Consider the following 22,720-nt stretch of genomic DNA (forward strand, 5'->3'; position numbering starts at 1 on the left):
AAGCCCCTGGAAGTGCAGGAGCTGCCAGTTTCCATCTCATTCAGCATCATCTCTGACTGACAATGCTGTGGTCAGCATGAGCGGCTTCCGAGGAATCTACCAGAAATGCTGCAAGATGTATTTATGGAATAACCTGCCCACAGGGAAAGTTTTACCCTAGCAGTTCCATCGAGCATGCGCGTGTATGTGTTCTCTAATCTTTACCATCAGAACTTTGCCTGTTCTCATTATCCATACACATGTCACACACTGTCAATGACAGTGATACCTTGCGTGACCTCGCTGGAAAATGAGTTCCTGAGTTAGCTGAGGGAGGAAAATGTGTGTGTGCTGGATGAGAAGGCAGATCAGTAATTGCTGTGGAGCAGGATGCATTTGGGTGAAGGTGCTGTCTTGTCCCATGCCCTGTTGAGGCATTGCCTTGGCCAGGATGTTGGCAAAGGCCGTCGGCAGAGCTTTTCCTCACCAAAGCTTTGTGAGCGGGACTGAAGCCAGCGGGCTTGGAAGGCAGGTTCAAACAGTCAGCCAAAGTCTTCCCAAATCCAGCTGCTTCTCTGTGGCCTGTGCGGGGAGGGCAGAGCTAGTGGGCTGCTGTGCTGAGTGATGAGCTCCTCTCTGGTAATGAAATGGAGCAGAGAAAAATCCTGGAGATGGCTGGGGAGGTTTGGCAAGGGGATGTGCGAGCCGAGGGCTGAGGGCAGTGCCAGAAGGTGCACACATACAGGCGCCGCACAAGCCTGCTCTAGCCAGCGGGATTTACTGTGTCAGTCACCATGACAGACAGGGTTATTAGTGCACTTTATGGGTGTTTCTCTGCACAGAGAGCATACTCCTTTTTAAACTTGGTCGAGACAACTGCCTGGCTCTTGAATAAGGACTTCTGGAAATGGATCTGGTAGCATTTTAGATGATTAAATGCAGCAGTGTGATATTTAAAGACTGACTTGGAATCAGGCATCCTGATAAAAAACCATTTTTTTAGCCAGAAAATTCAATGCACAGGTTTAAAATGACAGTATTTGAAGTTACAGTGAATTGTCAGGAACTGGAATTGGTATAGTTAATTAGGTTTGTTTCTGAAACAGCAAGCTAAGAGCTGGCTGCTGAGAAGCATCTGTGAGTTGCTTTCATTGAGGGATCATGATGCTTGGGGGGGATCCCAAAACCCCCGTGAGTTATCTAAGTGGCAGAAAACAACAGCAATTTTCTCTCATAGCTAATGTGTCTTTTCTTCAGGAGCTCCCTAGTTTATTTAAAAAGGAAGTGAAGTGAAGGTACAGACTAACTGGCACATCATTAGGGATTTAGGGCATGGAGACAGCAGTCTTGCTTTGGAGCCTTTGGAAGAGGGAAGATGTACAGTTATTTGGGTTAGGACTTGAGCATGCAAAACTTCTCAACTGATGTGGTGCTCTGCTTTTGTTAACACAGGAAGTCTAATTAATTGAAACGAAGTACAGTTGTAAGTGATGGAAGGCACCACTGTGCCCATTGGACACTCACTGGCTGTTGAAAAACAGGTTCGTAAAAAACTGGCTTTATTAAAGGGAACAGAGGAGCCCAAGCCCTGACCCATTCATGTGCAGACTGTGGCTCTGAGATCTTCCAGGAAAACATGGAACAGCATGAGGGGACAGTGACTTAAAGCCAATCTTCTGTTCTCAGTGTCTGGGGACAGCACAGGGGTGGCAGCAGCAGAAAGGAGAGGAGGAATTTGGCAGGGAGATCCTTCTGCAGTGCTCTTGCTCTGCTCTGCAAGTGCCGTGGTTTCTGTTGCTGCTGCTTTTTCTGCCCAGCCAATGGATTGTGTATTATTCCCTAGTACAGAGTTTGGATGGGTGACAAAAGTGGAGCTTGGTAGCTGAGGAGCAGCTGAAGGGGCAGTTGCTGTGTGGTAATCATGAACCTTGCTGAAGAAGGGGAGTTTTCCCCCTTTGGAGCTACAATAGCCTCCTTTGTTCCCCTGGGAGTCCGTGTATTTCCCATGATGGATTGCTGTTCTGCCATGTTCCTTGTGAGCCTTTTGCAGAGCTCCATGGTTTAAAAATATTTTATGGATCTCATCACCTTGGCCTGGACAGTCAAGCTGAGTGCAGGAGCTACAGCTGACTGAACAAGTTGAGGGATATTGGCACTGCTTCTTTTGTCCAACAGCAGTCTGGAGGGAACCTGTGGAACGGTGATGAGTGTCCATGGAAGTGTCTGTGTAGGAGAGAGAGGAGGAAGTAGGAGTAGGCTGGCAAGCAAGGTGAGCCTTGCCATGCTGGAAGTTAAGGAGAAGCAACACGTAAGGTACTATTTCTGTGGAAAATTAAAACGAACTGACTAAATTATGGTTTCTATATTTTTCCTGGGTTGGTTGTTGTTCTTGTTGGGTTTTTAATGTTTTTGAGGTTGTTTGGTTGGATTCTGTTTGCTTGGGTTTTTTCCAGTGCTACGTGCTTTTGGCGCAGAAGCGCCGTGGGTCGTGCGTTTCCAGCGGCAGGGAACCTGCCCTGGGCGTGCGACAGGAGCTGTGGGCAGCCCGCGGCAGTATCGCGGCGGTGCCCCCCAGGGAGAGCATCCCCCTGCTCAGGGGGATGGCATCTCCCGGCCTGAGGCACAGGGTGCCCACTGCCAGCCCCACTCGCAGCCGGCGGGGGGTTCCCGCGGCCGCCCCTGCCCTCCGCTTCCAGCCGTGGCAGTGCGCACCTGCCCCGGCGCGGCTCGGAGCTCGGGGCGGAGAAGCGCAGCCCCGGCCCTCAGACTCCTCCTCCGGGCTCCCCGCCCCGGGCCCCGTGACGCCGAGCGGCGGCCGGGGATGGGATGGGACGGGACGGGCCGGGATGGGAGCGGGTGAGGGGACGGCCGAGCCTGCCGGCGGCTTTAAATGCGGGCCCGGGCCGGCGCCGCCAGCACAGCCTCGCCGCTCGCTCGGGCTGCCGCGGGCGCTCACTCGCACGGACACGGACACGGAGGGGCAGGTGTAGGGCCCCCGCCATGCCCCACTGAGCCCGCCCGCAGCCCGTCCGCAGCGCTCGCCCGCCACCCCGGCTGCCCCGCAGCCGCCGCCCGCCGCCAAGCTGGAGGAACGCCGCAAGCCCGAGCCCCGGAGGTGAGTGAGTGGGAGCGGGGGTGGAAACGCCGGGCTGCGTTTCTCCCTCCTCGGTGTCTTTCTCGGTGCCTAGCTCTGCTGGAGCTAACTTTTAAAACGCTTCATGGTGTTTGAAAACTTTCTTTACCGTTTCAGTTCATCTTCAGTGAGTTGTTAGCAGCCGCTGAATAGGCAGCCTCGTCTTTCCCAGGTTTCCAATTATCCACCTGGTATATGGTTGTATGGAGTGTTTTATTATCCAAGACCTGTTTGTTTGCCCTTTCTGTGCTTCCTGTGAAGCGCTGCCATCCATAGCGAGAGCACACGAGGAAATGAGGATTTAACCATCTTTAGGCTTGTTCCTTTTTTTCTGTACGGCGTTAGTTCCTAAGGGATTTTTCTCCTGTTCCGAGCGCATCCCTTTAGCCCTCGCGTTCAGGAGGAGCACTCGGATGTGCAGGGAGCTCCCACGACATGATGGAAAAAGGCACCGGGCTCTCCCAGGAGAGCGGGGCTCGGGGTGAGTGGCAGCAGCTCCGTGGAGTCGTTCCGCAAAGCTGCTCCTGTTAGTAAAGTTGGGTGCGTAGGGAGCAAGGTCGGGCCCTGGGGCAGATCCGAGCAGTGGCAGCTCCCGTGGGGAACTGCTCCATCTGCTATATATAGGTACTTGCTCCTTTTGTGTCAGAGGTGCAGTTACTGTGCATCTGAACTTGACTCTGTGCGTGTGCTCCCAGCTGCTTAGGGACTTTGTTCTGGTTGTTCCTATAATGTACATACTTTCTGTTTAAAAAAACAAGGCAACATAAAAGCCCACCCAACCAACCAAAAAAACCCCACCCAAAAACCGAACAACAAAAGCTTCACTAGTTGGATTTAACAATGTGTGCCAAGCTGTATATATTGTGTGTGGGACAGAATATGTTGCTAAGTGCTGGTGTGATAGGCTGCCGTAATACACCTAGTTCTTATTCTGGTTGAGATCAGTAGGAAATTGTACAGAGGCCCCCTGACCAAAGCAACCTTCAGGCTCCCAAACCCCAGCAACTATTGAATGAGAGACTTCATTTTGTTCTCACAATCTCCAGTCCTGTGCCAAGTAATTAAACGGGACTGTTTGCATCTGTGCTTGCTCAGAGCATGGTACATAAGCTGATCTGTCCTAGTCCTTTCCTGGACTGCCATTCCAGGCTCAGAGACTTTTTCTGGTGACACTTGGATTAGATGATGGAAGAGTTAATTTTGCAAAGCCTGGTTTCAGCTGGTGATTTTAGCTCTCATCAACTTCACCTGCTGCTGAGGGTCAGTGGGATTGGAAGGGCAAATGCTAGTGCAATCTGCAGGGATACTTCTTCAGCTTCCTAGGAAGGAAACACAGACTTTGAAGTTCCAGAAAAACTAGGAGGATTTGTTTCTAACTTACCCTTCACTTCTACTGAGCTCAGGGTAAGTTAATTTCGCATTTTTAAAAGCAGCTGCTGGACTTTAGGGACCTGTGTTCCCGAGATTTCAAGGGACTGGCAACTGTAGACTGCTGACCTCAGATGAGTAGGAAGCAAGGTATGGTGGTGGAGTGAGAAAGAATGATGGATTTTTTTTTTCCTTTTCTTTCATTTTCCAGCTATAGGGAGGAGAGATGAAGCTTTCATTTATGTGCACAGGGCATTCCTGGCAAGGTAACACCCTGCACTCATCCAGTTTGCTCCCAGCAAGGTCTGGCAGGATTTTCTGCAGCTCAGAACTGTGCAGGTTTTTCCCTTAAACTTCCATGTTACAATTTTAGATCTTGAAACTTCTCTGCAGCCAGAAAACAGCCTCATGTACTGGTGCTGTCTTGTGGTATCACTTGCAGCAGGTTTTTAAGAGGAGCTTTTAAAATGCGGTGGGTGTAGGGTAAATGCTTCGGTTACCGATGTCTTAAGCTGATAAGAAAAGGCTGAATTTATGCACAAAGTGCAGTTCAAAGAAAAACATCCCTGTGAGAAGGAAAAATCTATAACTCCTTTTGTTTTCAGATCTACCTGCTTATCAGACAGGGTGGAGGAGCTGAGTGTGTCTCTGGCTGAAGGTTTTCTAATGCTGCCACCCTGGACAGCTGTAATTAATAAGCTGGAAGGGGTTTTGGGCAAGGTTGGGAAGGAAAATTGCTGTGTGAGAGGCTAAAGAAAAAAACCTGTTCTTATTTTTCTGCCAGTAAGTGTGTGAACAGCTATTTGCAGTCGGAGGTGCTGCCTTGCCAGAAAGATGCAGTCATAAAGGAAAGGTGTTGCTTTGAGAAAGGAAAATCTGGGGTAAATGTGCTGTTTTGGGAGGTGGGTGCCCAAAAATGGGCCTTGTGGGTTCAGCAAGTGATGCTCCTGTGTGTGTACATGCCATCTGTTAGTGCAGATTTGCTAGTAAACCAATTTCTCTTCTTTAATTTAATTTTTTGGATTTTATGCCGTGACGTTGTTATACATGTCTGTATCAAAATAGCATGGCTTTTACCGGTGTGCATCCCAGTTCCTCCCCTGGGCTGGGAGAAGCAGAGGGCTTGGAAGGAGGGTTTGGGGGTGCCTTGCTGCCAGCAGCATTCCCGGCGCGGTGGCACCACTGAGTCCCTTGGTGCTGCTGAGATGCCTTCATGGCCCCACTGCGAGAGCATCCTTGTCACGCTCCAGAGACCCGCCTCGCACGTATCTGCTGTGTGCATTAGGTTCAGAATTGGAACTCTTGCTTTGAGCAAATTAAAAGGGTACTGATAACTCCTCCTTGTTCCAAGTCAATTAGCTGCTTCCGGCTTCAAATCCACTTAGAAGGCTCACAAGGGGGGGAGTGCTCTTTGAAAACCCAGTAATAGCAGTTTATGGTTAATATTGATAAAGGAGCGCGTGTCTGTGTCATTGTGCTGTGTCTGGTGGAAGGAAAGCTCCTCTTTTGTGCTCCCTCAAAACATAAGGTCTTTCTCTTAGCTCACACTGCCTGGCTTGAAATGGAGATACAGCTATAAAATGGTCAAGGTTGCAGTGGATTCCCACAATCACTCAAAGCAAGGCTTCTGCCTCCCTGCCCTTGAACTTTGAGTCGCTATAGCATCTCGTTTCTCCTGAGTTTGCTCAGGGTTGTGTGCAGTTTGTGGCAGGAATGCTTTTTATTCCTGTTGGACAGTGTCAAAGACAATGACTGCACCCATAATTGGGTGATAAAACAGTGCGTAGCATAAGTAAAAAGCTGCAGAGCTCTTGCTTTTCAATGGCTTAATTACATTAACTGAAGAGATAAAAATGTCTTTGAATTACACACACAATTATGAGTCTTTCACATAAGGAACATATTTGAACTTGCCATAGGGACTGGCAGTGTGGTAAGGTTGCATGGAGATTTATGAGAAGTTTGAAAATCAGAGAAAGCTCCATCTCAGTTCTTGGCGTTCAGTTTGATTTGGAGCAGTGGATTTCTGTCCAAATTCAGTAGGCATGTAGATCCATGCTGTTGGAGTATGGCTGAGCCTTCTGAGCACAGCAGAGGAGGTTGCAGACAGCCCTGGTTTTATCTGAATTTTCTCAGCAGAAAAAACAGAAGAGTTGATTCCATGTCACCAATATCAGAATTCTTTGAATCTGCAGCGCAAATGAACTTTCAGCCTCTGCATTCCAGAAACGTGTGCTATTAGGAAAGTTCGTTCTGCTGCCAAAGTAAAACAGAGACTGAGGGGTGGATTTAAAATAGCTTTATTATTTATATATATAAATACGTATGTATATAGAGAGAATATGGCTGATCTATATATTTTCTACTCCTAAGGAAATTCTTTTAGTGGGGGAAGAGAATTTTCCAAGTGTTTCAAATCCTAGCTGTATTATATAACTACCTTTATAGGGGAACAGGATCATATTAGTGTTTTGCTAGCATATAATAAATACTTGCTAAATACTCTGTATTAATTCTGTCTTGAAAGAAGTCTTAATTTTCCTTTCATAAGTGTTGATCCATACTTCTGGCATCCCAAAGTGAGCTGAAGAACTTGGTGGTGGGAATTGTTCCATGACTTCTTTTAAGATTGAGGATTACTCAAATCACTTCATTCTGTTATTAATGATGATGATAAAAGCTATTTCATATTATTCAAAATATAGTTTGTAATATATTATTATTAATAATAAACTTACATATTATCTATAAATAATACAGATCTATGGTACCTCTGCTTTTGACCTCTGCGAGGTGACTGCTGCTCATCTGTGAAGTTGCTGATGTTTGATGTGATTGTTCCGCAGGGGAGGTTGAATTTTACTTTCTTTTGAAAACTATTACAATCAGCTGGTATTATGCAAGAAGTCCTGGTGGGTTTGCATGTCCAACAAATTTTTGGCTTTTTTCACAAAGGAGTTATTCCTGTGGTGTGTTCTGTCTTTTTCTGCTACTTTTTCTGAGCAAAACATGCAAACACTTTGATTTTGATGACTGTGCAGATGTGTAATCTGATGGCAAAGATGACAACTGAAGTCTTGCATGCCAACTACTCATCTTTGCTAAAATTTTTCAGTTTTCTCTATTTTGTACAGTAGGTGCAGAAACAGAACTTGTGTCTCTTTTTCAATGGTGTGTGCAACTTGAAGATTATGGTGTTTTCCTCCTAAGTTTTTTAATAAGTTTTTACTTCCTTTTAATCACATCTTGAAGGTTTACTGAGCTCATTTAAACTCTTAACCTTGAACAGAAGGTTGCAAAAGTTAATTGCTTTTATTGTACCTGTAGCGGCTGTATAACACTTCAGACACATTGTCAGCCCTTCGACGTAAGCATAAAGGTCTTTTCATCAAGGCTGCTAAATATGAGGTTGATAAGAATGAAGCTGGGCAATAGTTGCTCACTAGCTCAATGAAAAGTGGCATTTGAGCACATCAAACCTGTCTATTGCACTGGAATTGAAGTGTATTTCTTACGCACAGGAATTGGATGTGCACATTTTGCTGAGGTCTCAGAGTTAGCAATTGTGGTCATCTTGAAGCGGATGTTACCTAAATTCTTGTTAAATTTGTCTAGTCTGAGCTCACTTCCCTGGCTGACACACTGTGCATTCAGCAGACACAGAGCATGTCTCAAGACCAGCAGCCCTGCTCAACAGAGCTGCCTGTGTGTTCTTCTGGGCAGGAACAATCATCCCCAGGGGAAAATAGATGGGGCTTTGTTCTCTTGTGTCCCCAGCAAAGCTCTGTTCCAGAGCCTCGATGGCACAGCGAGCCAGCCTGTGGTGCCATGGGAGTGTTCCACATCCATTGTTTGACATCTCATGATCTCTTAGGTGAGCAGTGACGGGGTTTGAGCAGTACTGTCCCAGTAGATGTGTCAGTGTGGGGCTTCATGGGAGCAGTAGTGCTGATGATGGAGTGTCAGTGCAGTAACACCTCTATCAGTGCAGTGAGAGTAGTTGAAAATGTGGAGCTGTTGCCTTAGTCCCACAAAATACTTCAGTGCAGGTGACTTCTGGCCTTGAGGCAATTCAACTCATTGGCCTTTGAGGCCATGCTGAAGTGCTGTGCTGGGGTGAGTCCTGCATGAGTAGTTCCACTGGCATGAATGGAAGAAATGTGTGCTGAGATATAGGACCGTGTGTGGGGAGAATTCATCAAGTGGGGCCAGAGGGGTGCAGGGACAAAGTCTGGATTGCAGCCATGAGCTTGCTTGCAGGGTGGGGTTGGAAATGAGTGAAAGACCAGTGCAAAGTCTTGAGTGCATCTTTGATAGGCACTTGGAGGGTGACGTTAGAGAGAAGCTGTAGAATAGAGTATTGATTTAGGGTAGAGTTGGAATGAACTTAGAGCTGTCATTTGTCCACCTGCCTAGCTTATCTTTTCAGTTCCAGTTCATCTGTTGGATGACATCAGTGAACTTTTGGAAAAGATACCTTGAATGGATATTGAAATGCTCTCCATTTCAGAGTGCATTTGTGTCTCTATCGTGTTATTGGCATATCACTGGAATGTGCATGGAAAGGAGATTATTGCTGCCCAAGAGCAAGAACTGCTTCTACCAGAACGTGATAGATGCAATGATTCCCTGTAACTCTGTGAGTGCTTCTCACTCAGGATAAAGGAGTATGTTTCTCCCTTTTAATCACTGGTGAATGATCAATTTTTATACCGAAGCTGGGCTTTAGAAGCAAAGGCAGGCTGTCTCCCATGATGTACAGCTCCCATGTCATACAGGCTTGGAGAAGGCCTTCTGTGTCCATTGGGCTTTCCTGTGCCTGGGGAAGAGTTTTTGCACTGTGCCTGATGAGGCGGGTGTGTGGTTCCAGCCATGGGACTCTGCAGGGTTTTGGCTTGTACGAGGCACCTTGTTGACCTTTGGGTCTCTGGGCTCTGTGTTGCTACCTCGGCAGGGCTCTGAAGTTGAGCCTGAGAGCCTGCTAGCATGGAAGGAATGTGAGCAAGCCTGGGCTCGAGCCTGGGCTTAGGCCCGTGCTTCGTCGGCAAGGCAAGCCCAGGCGCCCTTGCTCGGCTGCTGGGGCACAGAGCTCCAGGCAGGATGTTCTCAGTGCTCAGCCTCATGGCTTGCTCCGGTTTGCAGCAGAACTTGAAGGAGTGGGCATGTAGCTTGGGCTGTACATCCTTGGGCTGTAATTTAACCTGGGATGGACACTCTGGACCCGTGAATAAAACAGTGTAATGGCAGGAATTGCTGCAGAAGGAAGACCTCTGTATTTCCCAAGTTTTGCTTGGATCACGGCTCTCTTTGCTTTGCCAGGAATACAGTGTATAAATTTTGTTGAAATGGAATATGCTGCAAAACAGCCCTGTGAAAAAACCCCAACTGTGTGTTCCAGTGTCAGAATCCTCTCCAGAGACTGAGTAAAGGGAGATGGTGTCTCCAGCTTTTAAAATAATTACTCGAATTAAAGATGAAGCTAAAAGAGCCGAGTTCACTGAACATTAGCTATGCAACTTAATTTGTTAAAAAGCATTGAAAAAACAATGTAAGCTCAATGTCTCTCCCAGCAAGTAACCTGGATGTCCCCTGAATCTTCAGAAATGTGGGAGTATAGAGATTCCTGTGAACTCTAAAAGTTTCTGTAATAACTTTTCTATTAATGGGGCAACGCTTCTTGAACGAACGTGTTTCTGCCTTTTTAATTCTAAGTGGTGAGTAGGACACCTTTGCATTAAGTATTCCTGGTCTAGTAATGCCTTGGGTTGCCAACAGCTCTGTTTTCCTGGAAAGGCTTGACTTATGATTCAGTGAAGGTACCTGTGGGTTTTTGTGGAGCAGTCTGTTCAGCTCTGGATGTGACCCTTTACTTGTAATTCTCAGAAATATCTATGAAGTCTTGATCTGTGGTATCAGCCCAACTTTTCTGGCTCTGTTCCCAGGCCAGTCATTCTGCTTAGCAATAAAAAAATGCAAGATAATGGATGCAGATAACTGGGATTTAATATTACTGTAGCCCATTTCCCGTTTACCTTTAAACAGCCATGTTGCAATTAGGTGCTGGGCATAAAGCCCTTCTTTGTTAACAGGTGTCTCCAAGAAATGTGTGACTGATGACCATGTCTGGGTTCAGCCATGGTGGCCCTGACAGCTTAAAAAAGGAGTGGAAAAGCTGCTTGTGCTTTTATGAATATCTATTACCAAAGCAAACTATTTCAGGCCTGTTACAGAAAGAGGCTTTTTCTGAAAGAATGACTTCCTGCAGTGTTTTAAGCAGATGCATGTGGAAAAGAGGATGAAAGCAGATGGTGGGTGATCGATACAAGTCGTGAGGGGACTCCAGCATGTCCTCATGCACAGCCACTGATGCTTCGAGGTGTACCTGCTGCAGCATGGGCCTGGCCAAATCCTTTGAGATGTACCTTCTCCATCCTGGAGTTATCCTTTGGGGTGTCACCACAGGTCACAGCCCATTGGCCCAAGCTCCCACTGGAGCTGCAACCTCCTCAGCACAGCAGCAGAGTAGCCCTGAGCTGGGCCCCACCAGCCCGGTCATGTCGTCGTCACTGCTGTTATCAGAGCATTCCCAGGCCCAGCAGAGCAGCCTGATAAGCACCACGGGGAGCACCGAAAGCAAAAGCTGCCCCTGACGACCTCTAGGCACCCCATGTAGCCAGGCAAGCGTGCCCATGGCAGGGCAGGAGCCTGCTGATCAGTATCCATACAGCTATGACAGCTGTGAATTCCACCTAGCACATTCCAGTCAAATCTGCCGTTTGTTTGAACCCTTTGTGCCCCATACTGGACACCAAAAAGGAGTGTCCTGATTTAACCCCAGCTGCACCACTGCTTGCTTGCTCCCACAGCAGGAACTATAACATTGGTCAATTCCCATTTGTGAATTGTGTGTTTCCAGCACAAATCCAAACTGTAGCCCCGTACTAGATACTGAGAAGAAAATGAGCTGTACCCCAGGCAGAGCAGCACAAAATGTTACATCTGCTGTGGTTCTTGAGGATGCCTTTGAGTTTATAGTTCCTAAAACAGAAGTAGCAACTCTTGCTTTATACAGAGTTCTGGAGGAAGAGGAGAGAGAATGTGGAACCTATAAAATATTTTTTACAGCACTTGCTCATGTCAAAACACTATTGCTTGAAACCCTAATGGGTAAAGGGCTGAATTGTACAGGCACGTGGGAAATCTGAAGAGAACATTTGAGGAATGCCTGGGAAGTTCACGTTTATGGACTAATGATCTGAAGTCAGAAGGAGCCAGCTGCCATGCAGGGAGAGCAGCTCATTGCAGTGACAAACTTGTGTAAGTGGCAGTAGAGGAGGCTGAGCAGCCTTCCTTTGGTAAAGGAAGATGCAAGTGATCTTAATTTTTGAGGTTTTATCTGTCCAGAGAAGGATTTTTTTCATAGTCCATCCTTAGGGCAGATGAAGTTTTCCAGACCCTGAAAGAAAGATTGATGCTGAAGTCTCATTTTCTCTTCCCTTGCAGAAGTCTGCTTGGTTTTTTGTCCAAGCTCAGTAGCCTTTATACTGATGGTTAGGTTACTTTGGAAGCCACAGGACGTCCAGCAGTGCTGCTTATCAGCATTGCTGTGCTCCTACAGTTCTGTCCCACAAGTTTTTCTTCCAGACAACATTGATGGGTCACAAGGAAGGAGTTCAGAAGAAGTAGCTGTGAGTACTTTTTGGCAAGAGATGACTTTTCAGCTCTCGGGTTGTTGTTTTCTTCACAGTCTTGTTTTAGGCTGATATGAATAAGTCTATTTTGAGCTGCCCTTAAATGGATGTCACGTAGAGGACAGTCTTGTTAAAACTTGGGAGTTGCCTGCTCAGCAGCTGGGTTCTGCGCTCTTGGCCGTGGTTGGAGGATACAGTAAACCCAGCTTTAGGGTACTGAGAACCAAATTAAGAACCTGACTGTCCCATGGAGCAAAATGCCAGTCCAGAAGCAAACACATTTTGCTGGTGAGGTGGGTTGAACATTGCTAAATGGATTGCCTTATGCAGGATCATGCATTGTCTGCTCATAGCAGTGTGCTTTTATGCTGCATCATGTTCATGCTGCTGGAGCTGGTGTCCTGCTGAAGGAGCCTGTGTCGCTGCGCTGCTGACTAATGCCATGAGAACGCGATCATGTGCCCTGCCTGCTCTGGGCCAGGCTCTTATTAATCACTAATTGGTCTGCAGGGCTGGGTGTAGGGATCGCAGGCTGGCTGCTCCTTGCTGCCATCACGCGCCCCAGCTCAGGTGCCGGGCGGGTCAGCATGACGCCCTGCTCTCACGGGCTGTGTGCACCCAGGGCCAAGGGGCACCCCAAGGTGATGCTGTGCTCCATGCTCCGGTGACCTGTTCCCTTAGAAGTGTACAAAATCCCCCTTTGCTGTCTCTGCAGGCACTCTCAAGTGTGTGGCTGTGTGGATGAACTCTCTGTGGACTAGTGGCCATGGCAGTGAGGTTCCCCCAGACTGTGTCATATCCCAGTGGCTGCTGGTGCTCTGGAACAGCTGTTTCCTACCAACCTGCCCCTCTGATACCAAGTGAAATTTGGAGGAGGGGAAGTTTTCCTGCATGTAGGTGTAATATGTAATGTCACTGGTTAGTGATAGCCAGGCACCACACATATGGTTGACCCAATAGCAGATGCTCTCCCAGGAGCAGGAGCACCATCTCTGGCCATGTGGAAGGCAATTGTCACTTGCAGTTATGTTTCTGCTTGTGATCCTTGTGGGTATCTTGTGAGGGACCTGAGGGACCTGTGTCCTTCTGGCTCTGTGGCTTGTGCTGGTGTAATCAGTGTTTTCTTGAGCACTTGGCACTCTTGGGAGACAGGCTACCTGGATCTGTGTTGCTCTGGGCTGTGACTGACTCTCTTCTGACTGGACCTTAAATTGGTGGAAGTGGTGAAATTCTTTTTTTCCGTTCAGTCTCAAGTTATTTTATAACTTGGTTTTGCAGTTCACTTCCCTCTCTCCTCTTCTGTCAGGAAACATTTCTTTATCTTCAGTAAGCTTCCATTGGCTTGTGTTTTTTGGGGTGGTTTTTTTGTGTTTTGGTTTTTGGTTTTTTTTTTTCCTTTGGGTTTAGGGTTTTTTGGTTTTTTTTTTGTTTGGTTTTTTTTTTTGTTTGTTTGGGTTTTTTGTTTGGTTGGGTTTTTTTTTTCTCTCCCCAGTGCAGCCAGTGAAGACAAGAAGGGCATTTAGTTTGAAATCTGGCTGTGTTTCTGGCTCTCAGGTCTACATTAGTTTTGAGTGACTATTATTGAATTAGGATTGATGCATGCACCAGGACCAATGCCAGTGACCTTCCTCGGCAGAGATTTTGTTTCATCACCCCTGGGAGTGGTCACTATAAACTCTTCAGGATGAGCAGTTGGCTCTCAAGTGAGGATGAGGTCCAAAGCCCACTGGTTTTTTTCCTTGTCTAATATTTTTGGAGTCCTTTCTTCTGCCTGAGTCTTGTGTGTGTGCTGACATTTGGTTTGGATGGCTTTGCCCTTCTGTTTAAGTTTTTAAGTGTACTCTGTCCACACTCCTTTGGAGGTGAACTCAAGTGGTATCACATCCCTTCTTACTTTGGAGCAACTGCTCCAAGGTGGAAGAATTGCAGTTTTACAGAGACCATCATCTAACCAGGTCAAGTTTGCATAATTTGGGATAAGTGCACTTTGAGGAGTTCCTGCTTGTGTAACACTGTGTGAGTGGTTAAGCAGATTCCTAAAATGATCCATGTTAAAAGTATCCTTGATGCCGGATTATGTTTTTGAAACCAGCATATTGTGAATCCACGTATTGCTTCAGAATGCCAAGAACTGGATCAGAAATGCTGTGCCTGCACTCTGGGAAGTGCTGAGAGTGCATTAGCTCCCTTGGCTGCTTCAGATGTGTCCAAAATGTTTTATACAACCAGGCTTTCTGCCTCTGCCAGCCAGAGCTCAGGTCTGGATTGTGCTGGATCAGGTCTTGCCTGTCCTCCTTGCAGCGGGAAGCCAGCACATGCTCTGTACCCATGTTACCATCAGTAGTCCAGAGATTTGTGATGCTTTTAGAGGGGCTTCAGCATCTTGGAAGTGGTTGGTGGGACAATATGCAGCTCCAGTTGTGCACTTGACAGTCTGAAGCCTGAGGGAAGGGAAAAGCTTCAGACTGTAATTACAGAGATTAAGCTATGGGCTGGTCTCACACCTTTTGTGTGGTGTGATTGCTATGGAGAACTTTTCCCCAAAGCAGTCACAGGAGAGGACAAGTGCAGGAGCTAGGTGCTTGCTGGGAAGTCAGGATTGAGCGTGCTGGGTTGATTTCCCTGGAGAAAAGCAGCCCTGGATGAGTGGTGCCAATGCGTGCTGCCCCACCCCTCATTGTACACACTGCTTGTTCCTTTGCTCAATGGGAAATGGACTTAAACCCAGCACCGCCCAGCCCAGATAACTCTTTGCTTTTAGACACAGGACCAGGCTGCCCACTCTAACATCCTCATTTATAGCTGGGAATTTGCCTCAGGATCAGGCTTCCCATGCCTTGCTTTTGGAGGTTCCAGGTGAGCAATATGCAGCAGGTGCTGGAAGTTTCCTGCAGTTGCTGTGTCTTTGTCCAGGTTTCTCTATAGGTGTATCCAGACCTCCTGTACTTTGAAAGCTGTGTGCTGGGCTGATGTAAAATACACACTTGAAACGTTGCTTTGCTTCTTAGCCCACGGTACTTGCTCCTGTGTGTGACACAGCACACTTAGTCACAGATTCCTCACAAAGAGCTCTTACAGGAGTCTGGAACAAGGAGCAGCTACTGTACAAACCAGCATTGGTTTCAAATAGATGCACAGTCAAGTAAGAAGTTGCCTCTCAGGCATAAAACTGCAACAAAAATATTGCAGGACATGACATTGTCACGGTAATAAATAGCCAAAAATAGTTCAGATGCCACAGGCTGGCTTGAAATAATAATTTTTAGGAAAAATCCACTACTGCTTTTGGGTTTAAAACCTGATGTCACTCTGCCTCTAGAGAAAGCTTTTTTGGTGATTTCTATTTCCAGAAAACAAAGCTACAAAAATGTCTGGTTTATGTTATCCTCAAACAGATACATTGATAATATATGCAGTCCAGAATCACTTCTTCCTGTGGATTCATCTTATTTGATTCCATCTCCCAAAGCTCCTGCCAAAGAGCAAGCTTGAATTCCTTACAGGGTGTCTCTGTACCTTTTCCTGGCTGTAGTTCCATGAAGTACAGCAGATGGATGTGGGATGTGTCAGGAGCCAGGTGCTCGGCAGCAGAGGCTCACCCTGTCCTGGAGAGGGGCTTGCACTGAGATCCTGCAGTTCTCAAATGAAGCTGGAATGCAAGGCAGCCTTGTTCTTGCAGAGTCCCCAGCTGAAGAGGCAGCTGACTTCATCAGTTTTTATAGTCATGTCATTTTATGGTAAGTCATGTAATCACAATGAAGCAAAGGCTTCAGCTGTTACACCTGCCCTGCATTCAGTGATAGTGTTCCCCTTGTATTTCCCTATGTTTTGATAGTGTTACTTTATTGCTTGTGCAGAAGAAAGCTGTAACTTCATTCACTCCTAATTGCTTTTCCTAGTAGTTACTTCATTTTTGGAACATAGCCAGCTTCAAGAGTTGTTCTGAAATTGTCGGAGCTCAAAATTGAAATCCAGGTGATGGAACTTATTTTGCCATCATGAATTCAAATGGTTCTTATCTTGGTTTCAGGAAGGTGCTCTCACGGACTTCACCTGTGAGTTGAGATAAAACATTTAGAGTTCCTGACGTTCCAGTCTGTAAGAGTTTTTGAAAACAAGATTTAGTCAAGAACTGAGACTCCTATTTAAATCCTGTCATGGGACTTAATTTCACTCCCTGAGGACACCTCCATAGAGGGAAACATTTCACCTAATGAGATGACTTAATTGGGAATTTATTTGGTTTATGAATATTAGGGTGCAAGTTCTTTGTGTGCAAAGCAGAGGGTTCTGTCCTGCTTTGCTCCGGGTGAGTACAGCCTTTTGCTGAGAAAGCTTGTAAATAAATGCTGCTTTAGAGCTGACAGGGGAAAATGCGTCCAGGATAAATTTGGCAACATGTTCCAAAAGTGCATCAACCAGGCTGTGCTGAGTATAGGCAGAAGCTCTTTTTTTGTGTGATAGAGCCCATATGCAGGTATGTGAGAAACCAGAACACATCAGGGCCCTAAAAAAGGAATCGGTCACATTAGGTCTGTTTATTCACGCATATGCGTATGGGCTGTGAGAGCATCAGCTGGGACCCGGTCTCCTTCCTGGTTTCCTGTTTACTTGGCCACTACAATTGCAGTGTCTGAATGCTTCACAGGTTGCAGAGAGAAGGAATAATGTTATCTCTGTCTCCCCCCAGCCAGCTGACAGAAGCAGCCTGTTTGGCTTGCTGACTCATTCCTGCACTTGGCATCTAACCTGGGTGGCTTGGTGACGGCACTGAGTGTTACTGGCAGGGAAGCCTTTGGTGGCTCTTCTCTCTGCTCAGGTCCAGTCCTGTTTCTGGGAGCCTTCAGGTCTGGCTGATCCATCTGTGGTTGAAGGTTGGATGATGCTGGTTGTCACAAGTAGTGTTGGTTACAACTGAGGGGAGCAGTGTGGGGCTGTGGATGTTTCCTACCAGAGCAGATCTCTCCTTTTGTGTTTGGGGGTATGTGGTAGATCTGGGGGTAAACCTTGTGGGATTTGGGACCTGCTAAACAGCTCAGCCCACGATGCCCCGTGCACCATCCGCTTGGGTTTGTCTTTTCTCCTGCAGCATCCCAATCCATGCCTTCCCACTCCACTTTGATTGCGGTAGTTTTAACTGAGGAAAACAGTCTTGACAGGTCACTGGTGCTGTGCTCTGTGAAGCAGACAGGGTGGTTGACTCTGCATGCTCAGGAAGATCTTTCTTCCCTTGCCTTTCCCGGGAGAGTGGAGAGCTTCCCCACACCTGCCTGGCAGAGCTGTGGCACAGCGGGTGCTGTGCTGGGCAGGCCCCCTGTGGGCTGGCAGCTCCCACCGATCCGCCGGGAGCCGTGCAGCCCGCGCTGCTGCTCTGGGACCTAGAGCTCTCCCTCCTCCCTCAGCCCTTGACCCTCTCCACGCCCCAGCTCGCTGGGCTGCTCTCTAATGTGACTTTCTCACGGCTCTGTGTTACGCTGCTCCAGTTACGGAACTGGCTCCGTTTCTTTTTCCTTGTGCAGTTCAGAGTTTGCTGGGGTTTCTTCCTGATTGCAAAAGCCGTTGGAAATGGGCAGAATCGTAAAAGCTTATCAGTGAGCAGTAACTCTCCCCTCTGGCTCCCCAGCTCTGTCAGGCATTGATTCACTCCGGCGAGTTGTGACTCCGCGCAACATCTCGTGTTGCCACATCAGTCCTTTTTATTTACGCCAAACACCACTTTCCCTCTCTCCTGCCCTCAGCCTTCCGAGTCTGGCAGCTGTGGAGCTGAGCAGCCGGGCGGTGGCAGCACTCCATCTCCCGGGGGAGCTGGCGGCCGGCCGCTGCCGGGAGTAGCGCGGGGAGCGCTAACTCCGAGGTTACGCGCTGCTTTGCGCTGCCTGGGAGATGCAATGAGAGTGTTTGGTGCTGCAGCCAGAGACCCGCGGGAAGAATTCGTGTTGTGATGAGCAGAACAGATACTGGCAGATGAGCGCAGCCATTAGCAAGTCCAGGATCCCTGCTAGTACTAAATTGGTCTTGTTTTTGCTGAGTAGCTGGGCAGAATAGTTCTGTGAGCTGGATCTGCCGGCTCTTTGCAGGCAGAGCAGAATTGCTGCTGGCCGTGTGTGACTCTTGTTCAAATGCTATTGACACATAACATCATTTCTAAAAATGTTTGGCACTGATCTAATCATCGGCCCAGAGAGGCCAGTTACTCAAGCAGTTCATGTTTTTTCACTGGAGCATATTCTGTCAGACCCTGAAAATAGAAGCCCAATATTTTTTAATTTTTTTTTTAGGTTTGTTTTCAAAATGTTGCAGCAGCAGTCACGAGGATGTGGATCTAGACAAGAAATGCCTGAAAACCCCTTTACCTTCAAACAAAGAGTTGGTAAACCAGGCTTAACTGAAGGCACATTTCTTTTCAGAGGCCCTAAAATTTTTTCCATGCTTTCTTCTCTCCAGTCCATGTGTGTCTTCCATGGGATAGTGGTCTTGCTGCAGTGCTTCACTAACAGGAGTCTGCCACTTTCCCCCTGAAGATTCCAGGGAACCTTTACTAGTTGTTCCACATCACTATTTTTTTTTTCTTTTTAATTTCTGCAACTCCCATTTCACGGTATTTGAAAAATTCCAGGAGGCTGAAATAATTTCCCCATGCAAATTGGTAAAGGATGTTTTCTTGCTAGATTTTGGCCCACAGAAATCCTGTGATAATCTGAGAAGGGCAGAAAAGACCAAGTCAAGGGGAGGTGGTGCTTGGAGTCTAATCACTAAACTCCTGTGGATTAGAGCCGGGGCACTGTGCCAAGGCGACCCAAGCTCTATTCCTGGCCCTTTAAACCCCCCAGCTCCTTTGGATACATGTTTCAGGGAAAGCATCAGCCTTGCTGAGCAGTTTTCTAGCCCTCTGGAGCTAAAAAAGCATGGCTGTTAAATGTGATAAACCCATTCCAGGCTGGCACAGTGATGTTCCTGGGAAGGTGGGGGGCCATTCCCACTGCTGTAGTGATGCTTGGAAGGATGCTCTGCTGTCATGGAAAGGATGAGGAGACATTTGCCAGGGAGATGGCAACTGGTGAATTCTCAGCCCTGTATCCCTCGCATGCAGTGGAAATTACTCCCTTCCTTTGCCTTTCTCTGTTCTACCACGTTGCTCCTTCTCACTTGCTCCATGGTTGGACTGATGCTGCCCAGGCTGGAGGAGCTGGCCTTGGGACACGGTTTAGGCAGAGCTGTGGGACACACAGGTGTGTTAACACACCTGCACATGTGTGGGTGCCCAGGGAATGGAGCTGAATGCCAGGATAAGTACAGATTTTACAGAGGAATAAACTACTCCTATAGTTTGTGTTTGGTCTGGAAATCCAGTCCCATCTATTCCAGATGTTTCCAGTTGAGTTTCTAGCAAGGAGCTACTGTGCTGCTTTGTAGAAAAAAAAATTTAAAAAATATGGGGTTGTTCCTGTACAATCATTGCAAACAGGCAAGGGCATCCATGGGATGTGTTCCCTTCTGTTGCATTAGACAAGATGTGTAAATAGCCTTAAATAATTTAATGAAGAGTTGGAGCTTTCAGGGGAGGCTGGTGTGCGCCTGAGTGCTGGCTTGGTGTGCTGTGCTGGCAGGGAGCACGTCCCACCCCTTTGCACCCAGCAGCAGCTGCTTGGGGAATGGCACCTTTCCTAGCTCAGGGAAATTTCTGCTTCAAATCCTCTGGCTCCTGGAGTTCAGTCAGAAACAGCCTGTGTGAAGGAGGAGCTGGCTAAAGCGGTGGAGGAAAACTTGGCAGAGGTGGGAGAGTGGCTACTGAGGTACTGCTTTTGTGAAATGGGACTCTGGTTCTTCCTTTTGTGGCTGAGTCTTATTTTTTATTTTCTAGTTAGGTAGCCAGGCATTGGGCATGCAAAGTAGACACTCTAAGGCATTCTGGACTCTTGGTATTCATCTGTTCAGTATTTATACCCTCCTGCATTTGAATATTCCATTAAGATAATCTGCAGGTGTTTGCTGCTACAGCTCTCAGAGGATCTTAAATGGAAGCAATATGGATGGGAAGAAGTTTTGAAGGCCTTGTCTCACTCTGGACTGAGTTTGTCCCTATTCCCCTGAGGGAATTTAAGGAAAAGGTGTTGTTTTATGGCTGATTTTTGATATGAAAACAAGTGACCAGCTTGGCCTCAGCTGTATTAGGATGGAAAGCTCCCATGGCGACTGCCCAGTAGTGAGCAGCAAATGTGTACTTAGCCTCTAAGGAGATTATTTAACACAGTTCCAATTTTGTTTATTATTATTTTATTATTTTTGCATTTGCTTGTCAAGAGTGGATTTGCAGATGTACCCTTGGAATGCAGACAGGGTCTGGTTTTGTGGGTGAGCCACAGCAGCAGGAGTTGTGGGCAGCTCTGCGGAAGCACAGCAATGGCAGAAGCGTGGAATTAGGAGTCTCTGCTGTCCACAGAGGCAGATCAGAGGTGGAGAGAAAAGGGGAGGGGAAGGAGGGCAACCACTAAAACCCTTCCCCAAATGGATGAATGAACGGGTGACACACATAAATGACTGCTGTGATGATCTGACTTACTGTAGCTCGGTCTTGGGATAATCCTCATATGTCAGATTTCTGTAAGGCCAGCATGTGACACAAGCTGGGCTCCCAGCAGACAAGTCTGCTGTGCAGCTGCTATTAGGGACTCTGCTTGGAGTGTGTGGCCCTGGGGGTTGTGCCTGCTCCCTTCCCTGCGCCACTGGGGCAGCATCAGAGGCAAACTGCTATCCCACCAACTCTTTGCTCTTGCATAGACAGCCCCAAGCCTGCCTGTGTGGCTGTACCTTTTGGAGAAAAGAGGAGGGGAGGCAAAAGCCAGACACAAGAAACAGGAAAGCCCCCAAAGACTTGTAGCTGGGATTACCTTGTTCACACCTGTCACCACTGATGTCCTCTCAAGGTCAGAATCAGAGCTACGTGAGGCCAGCTTAAAGCGAACGCCATGTGAAAGGAGCTCTATGAAGGAACAGCAGGCACTGGAAGGAGGACTGGAGTGCCCACAGGAACATGAACAACAGCTTGCAAGTTAACCTGCCCAGGACTTGGGCTGGTTCAAACAGCTCGCTCCAGGAGAAGTCTGAGCATTCCTTTTTTCTTTTCTATTACTATAGGATGGAGGACGAGGCAGTACTGGATAGAGGGGCTTCCTTCCTTAAACATGTCTGTGATGAAGAAGAAGTGGAAGGTAAGAGACTTGGGCTGCTGGGGAGGAAGGGTGCCTTTGCTTTGGTGTTTGTATGTAGGAGGGCAGAGACCCAGGGTGCCTTTGGTTTGCCCAGTACTTCATCCTAAAATTGAAATAAGGGAAGGCTTGGTCGGGGTGGAGGTGACTTTTTAGAGAAATCCTCTGTTCCTGTTGGGGAGCGAACGTTGCTGCGTGCTGCTGGCACACGCTTCCACTTCCCCCAAAGTCCTGGTTTCTGTGCCCTGCATAATGGCTGGGAAGCACCAGAGCTGTTTGCTTTGCTTTCCTCTGTGAATAGAGTTCAGCAGTGCTTGCCTATCAGCACTGGAGTCGTGAGCGTGGAAATGTGGAGGCAGCTGGAGAAGCCAAGTGGGAAATCCGGCAGAATTTGTACCAAGTGTCAGGGTGCTCTTAAGGCAGGAAGTGAACATTTGCCTGGGTTATTCTTTGTGCTTGGAGGCATAAAGAGAATGATTTTCCCTTGAAGGAGAACTTTTTAACAGAGAAAACAGTTTTCTCACTTTATAAGGAAAGAGTAGACTCCCTTGGACGTGTTTTTGTTTTTTCTCTAACTAAAAATGTTGTGAAATCCCAAAGGTAAAAGGAATTTTAAGCAGTTTACTTCAAGTTTCTTCCTGGAAAATGATGAAGCTGATAGGACTGAGTTCATGGCAGCAAATTCTCTTTTTCTCATTTCCTGAGGATTGATTATCTGTGGTCTTGATGAACTAGTAGGGGGGGAAGGAGGAGAACAGGATAGGGTAGGACTTAACCCAGAAGGGAGAAGATTTCACCTTGCAGAACTATCCTTCCCCTCCTGACTTCAGGGTGTAATTTTATTCTAACTTCTTTATTTGCAAACAAATGCCTGTGGCTTTTCAATTGAAAATGTGTTGAAAGGTGTAGAGTTACAGCCATGTCATTGTCACCAGTAATGGACAGGAAAGGATCCAGCAGTAGGAGAGGAAATAGTCTCTAAAAAGAGGAGTTAGAGCACTTCCAGCAAACCAAGCCAGTCCTTTCCACCAAAAAGCCTGTGTTTTCTTCCTGTCTGGAATGAAGTAATCTGTGCTTATCCACTATAAATCATCGTATTGGGTTTAATGAGGCTGTTTGCTGTCTGCAGGGTCAGGTTTGTATTAGCCTTTTGCTTGTGGAATAATTGACACTTTGGCACAGCAGAAACATTTGAGGAGGGAGAGAGAGGATATTTTTTAATGTTTTACTGTCTTAAATGTTGCTACGTGCTGTTTTGAGGCACAAGGGCCACGTGTGATGTTGCAGGAGTATAATAGAAGTGATGGTTGGTGATGAGCGCAGGAGGGTCCTTCTGACTGTCT

At 47.2% G+C, this 22,720-nt stretch overlaps 1 protein-coding gene across 5 annotated transcripts in view; it reads left to right on the top strand.

Annotated features, from left to right (window-relative positions):
- The first annotated feature begins 2,816 nt into the window (after positions 1-2,816).
- Positions 2,817-22,720, top strand: part of SLC4A4 (solute carrier family 4 member 4) — a 117,314-nt gene continuing 97,410 nt past the window's right edge. For 3 of the 5 annotated variants that reach the window (XM_077176841.1, XM_077176842.1, XM_054633400.2), the window contains exons 1-2: positions 2,819-3,094; positions 21,307-21,380. In XM_077176841.1, coding sequence (XP_077032956.1) covers positions 21,308-21,380 — 73 coding nt within the window. In that variant the 5' untranslated portion in view covers positions 2,819-3,094; position 21,307. Of the gene's footprint in view, positions 3,095-21,306; positions 21,381-22,720 lie in introns of all 5 variants that reach the window. The other 2 variants (XM_077176844.1, XM_054633396.2) reach the window with 2 other exon arrangements.

Source organism: Agelaius phoeniceus, chromosome 4 (genome assembly GCF_051311805.1).
Source record: "Agelaius phoeniceus isolate bAgePho1 chromosome 4, bAgePho1.hap1, whole genome shotgun sequence".
NCBI classification, from domain to species: domain Eukaryota; kingdom Metazoa; phylum Chordata; class Aves; order Passeriformes; family Icteridae; genus Agelaius; species Agelaius phoeniceus.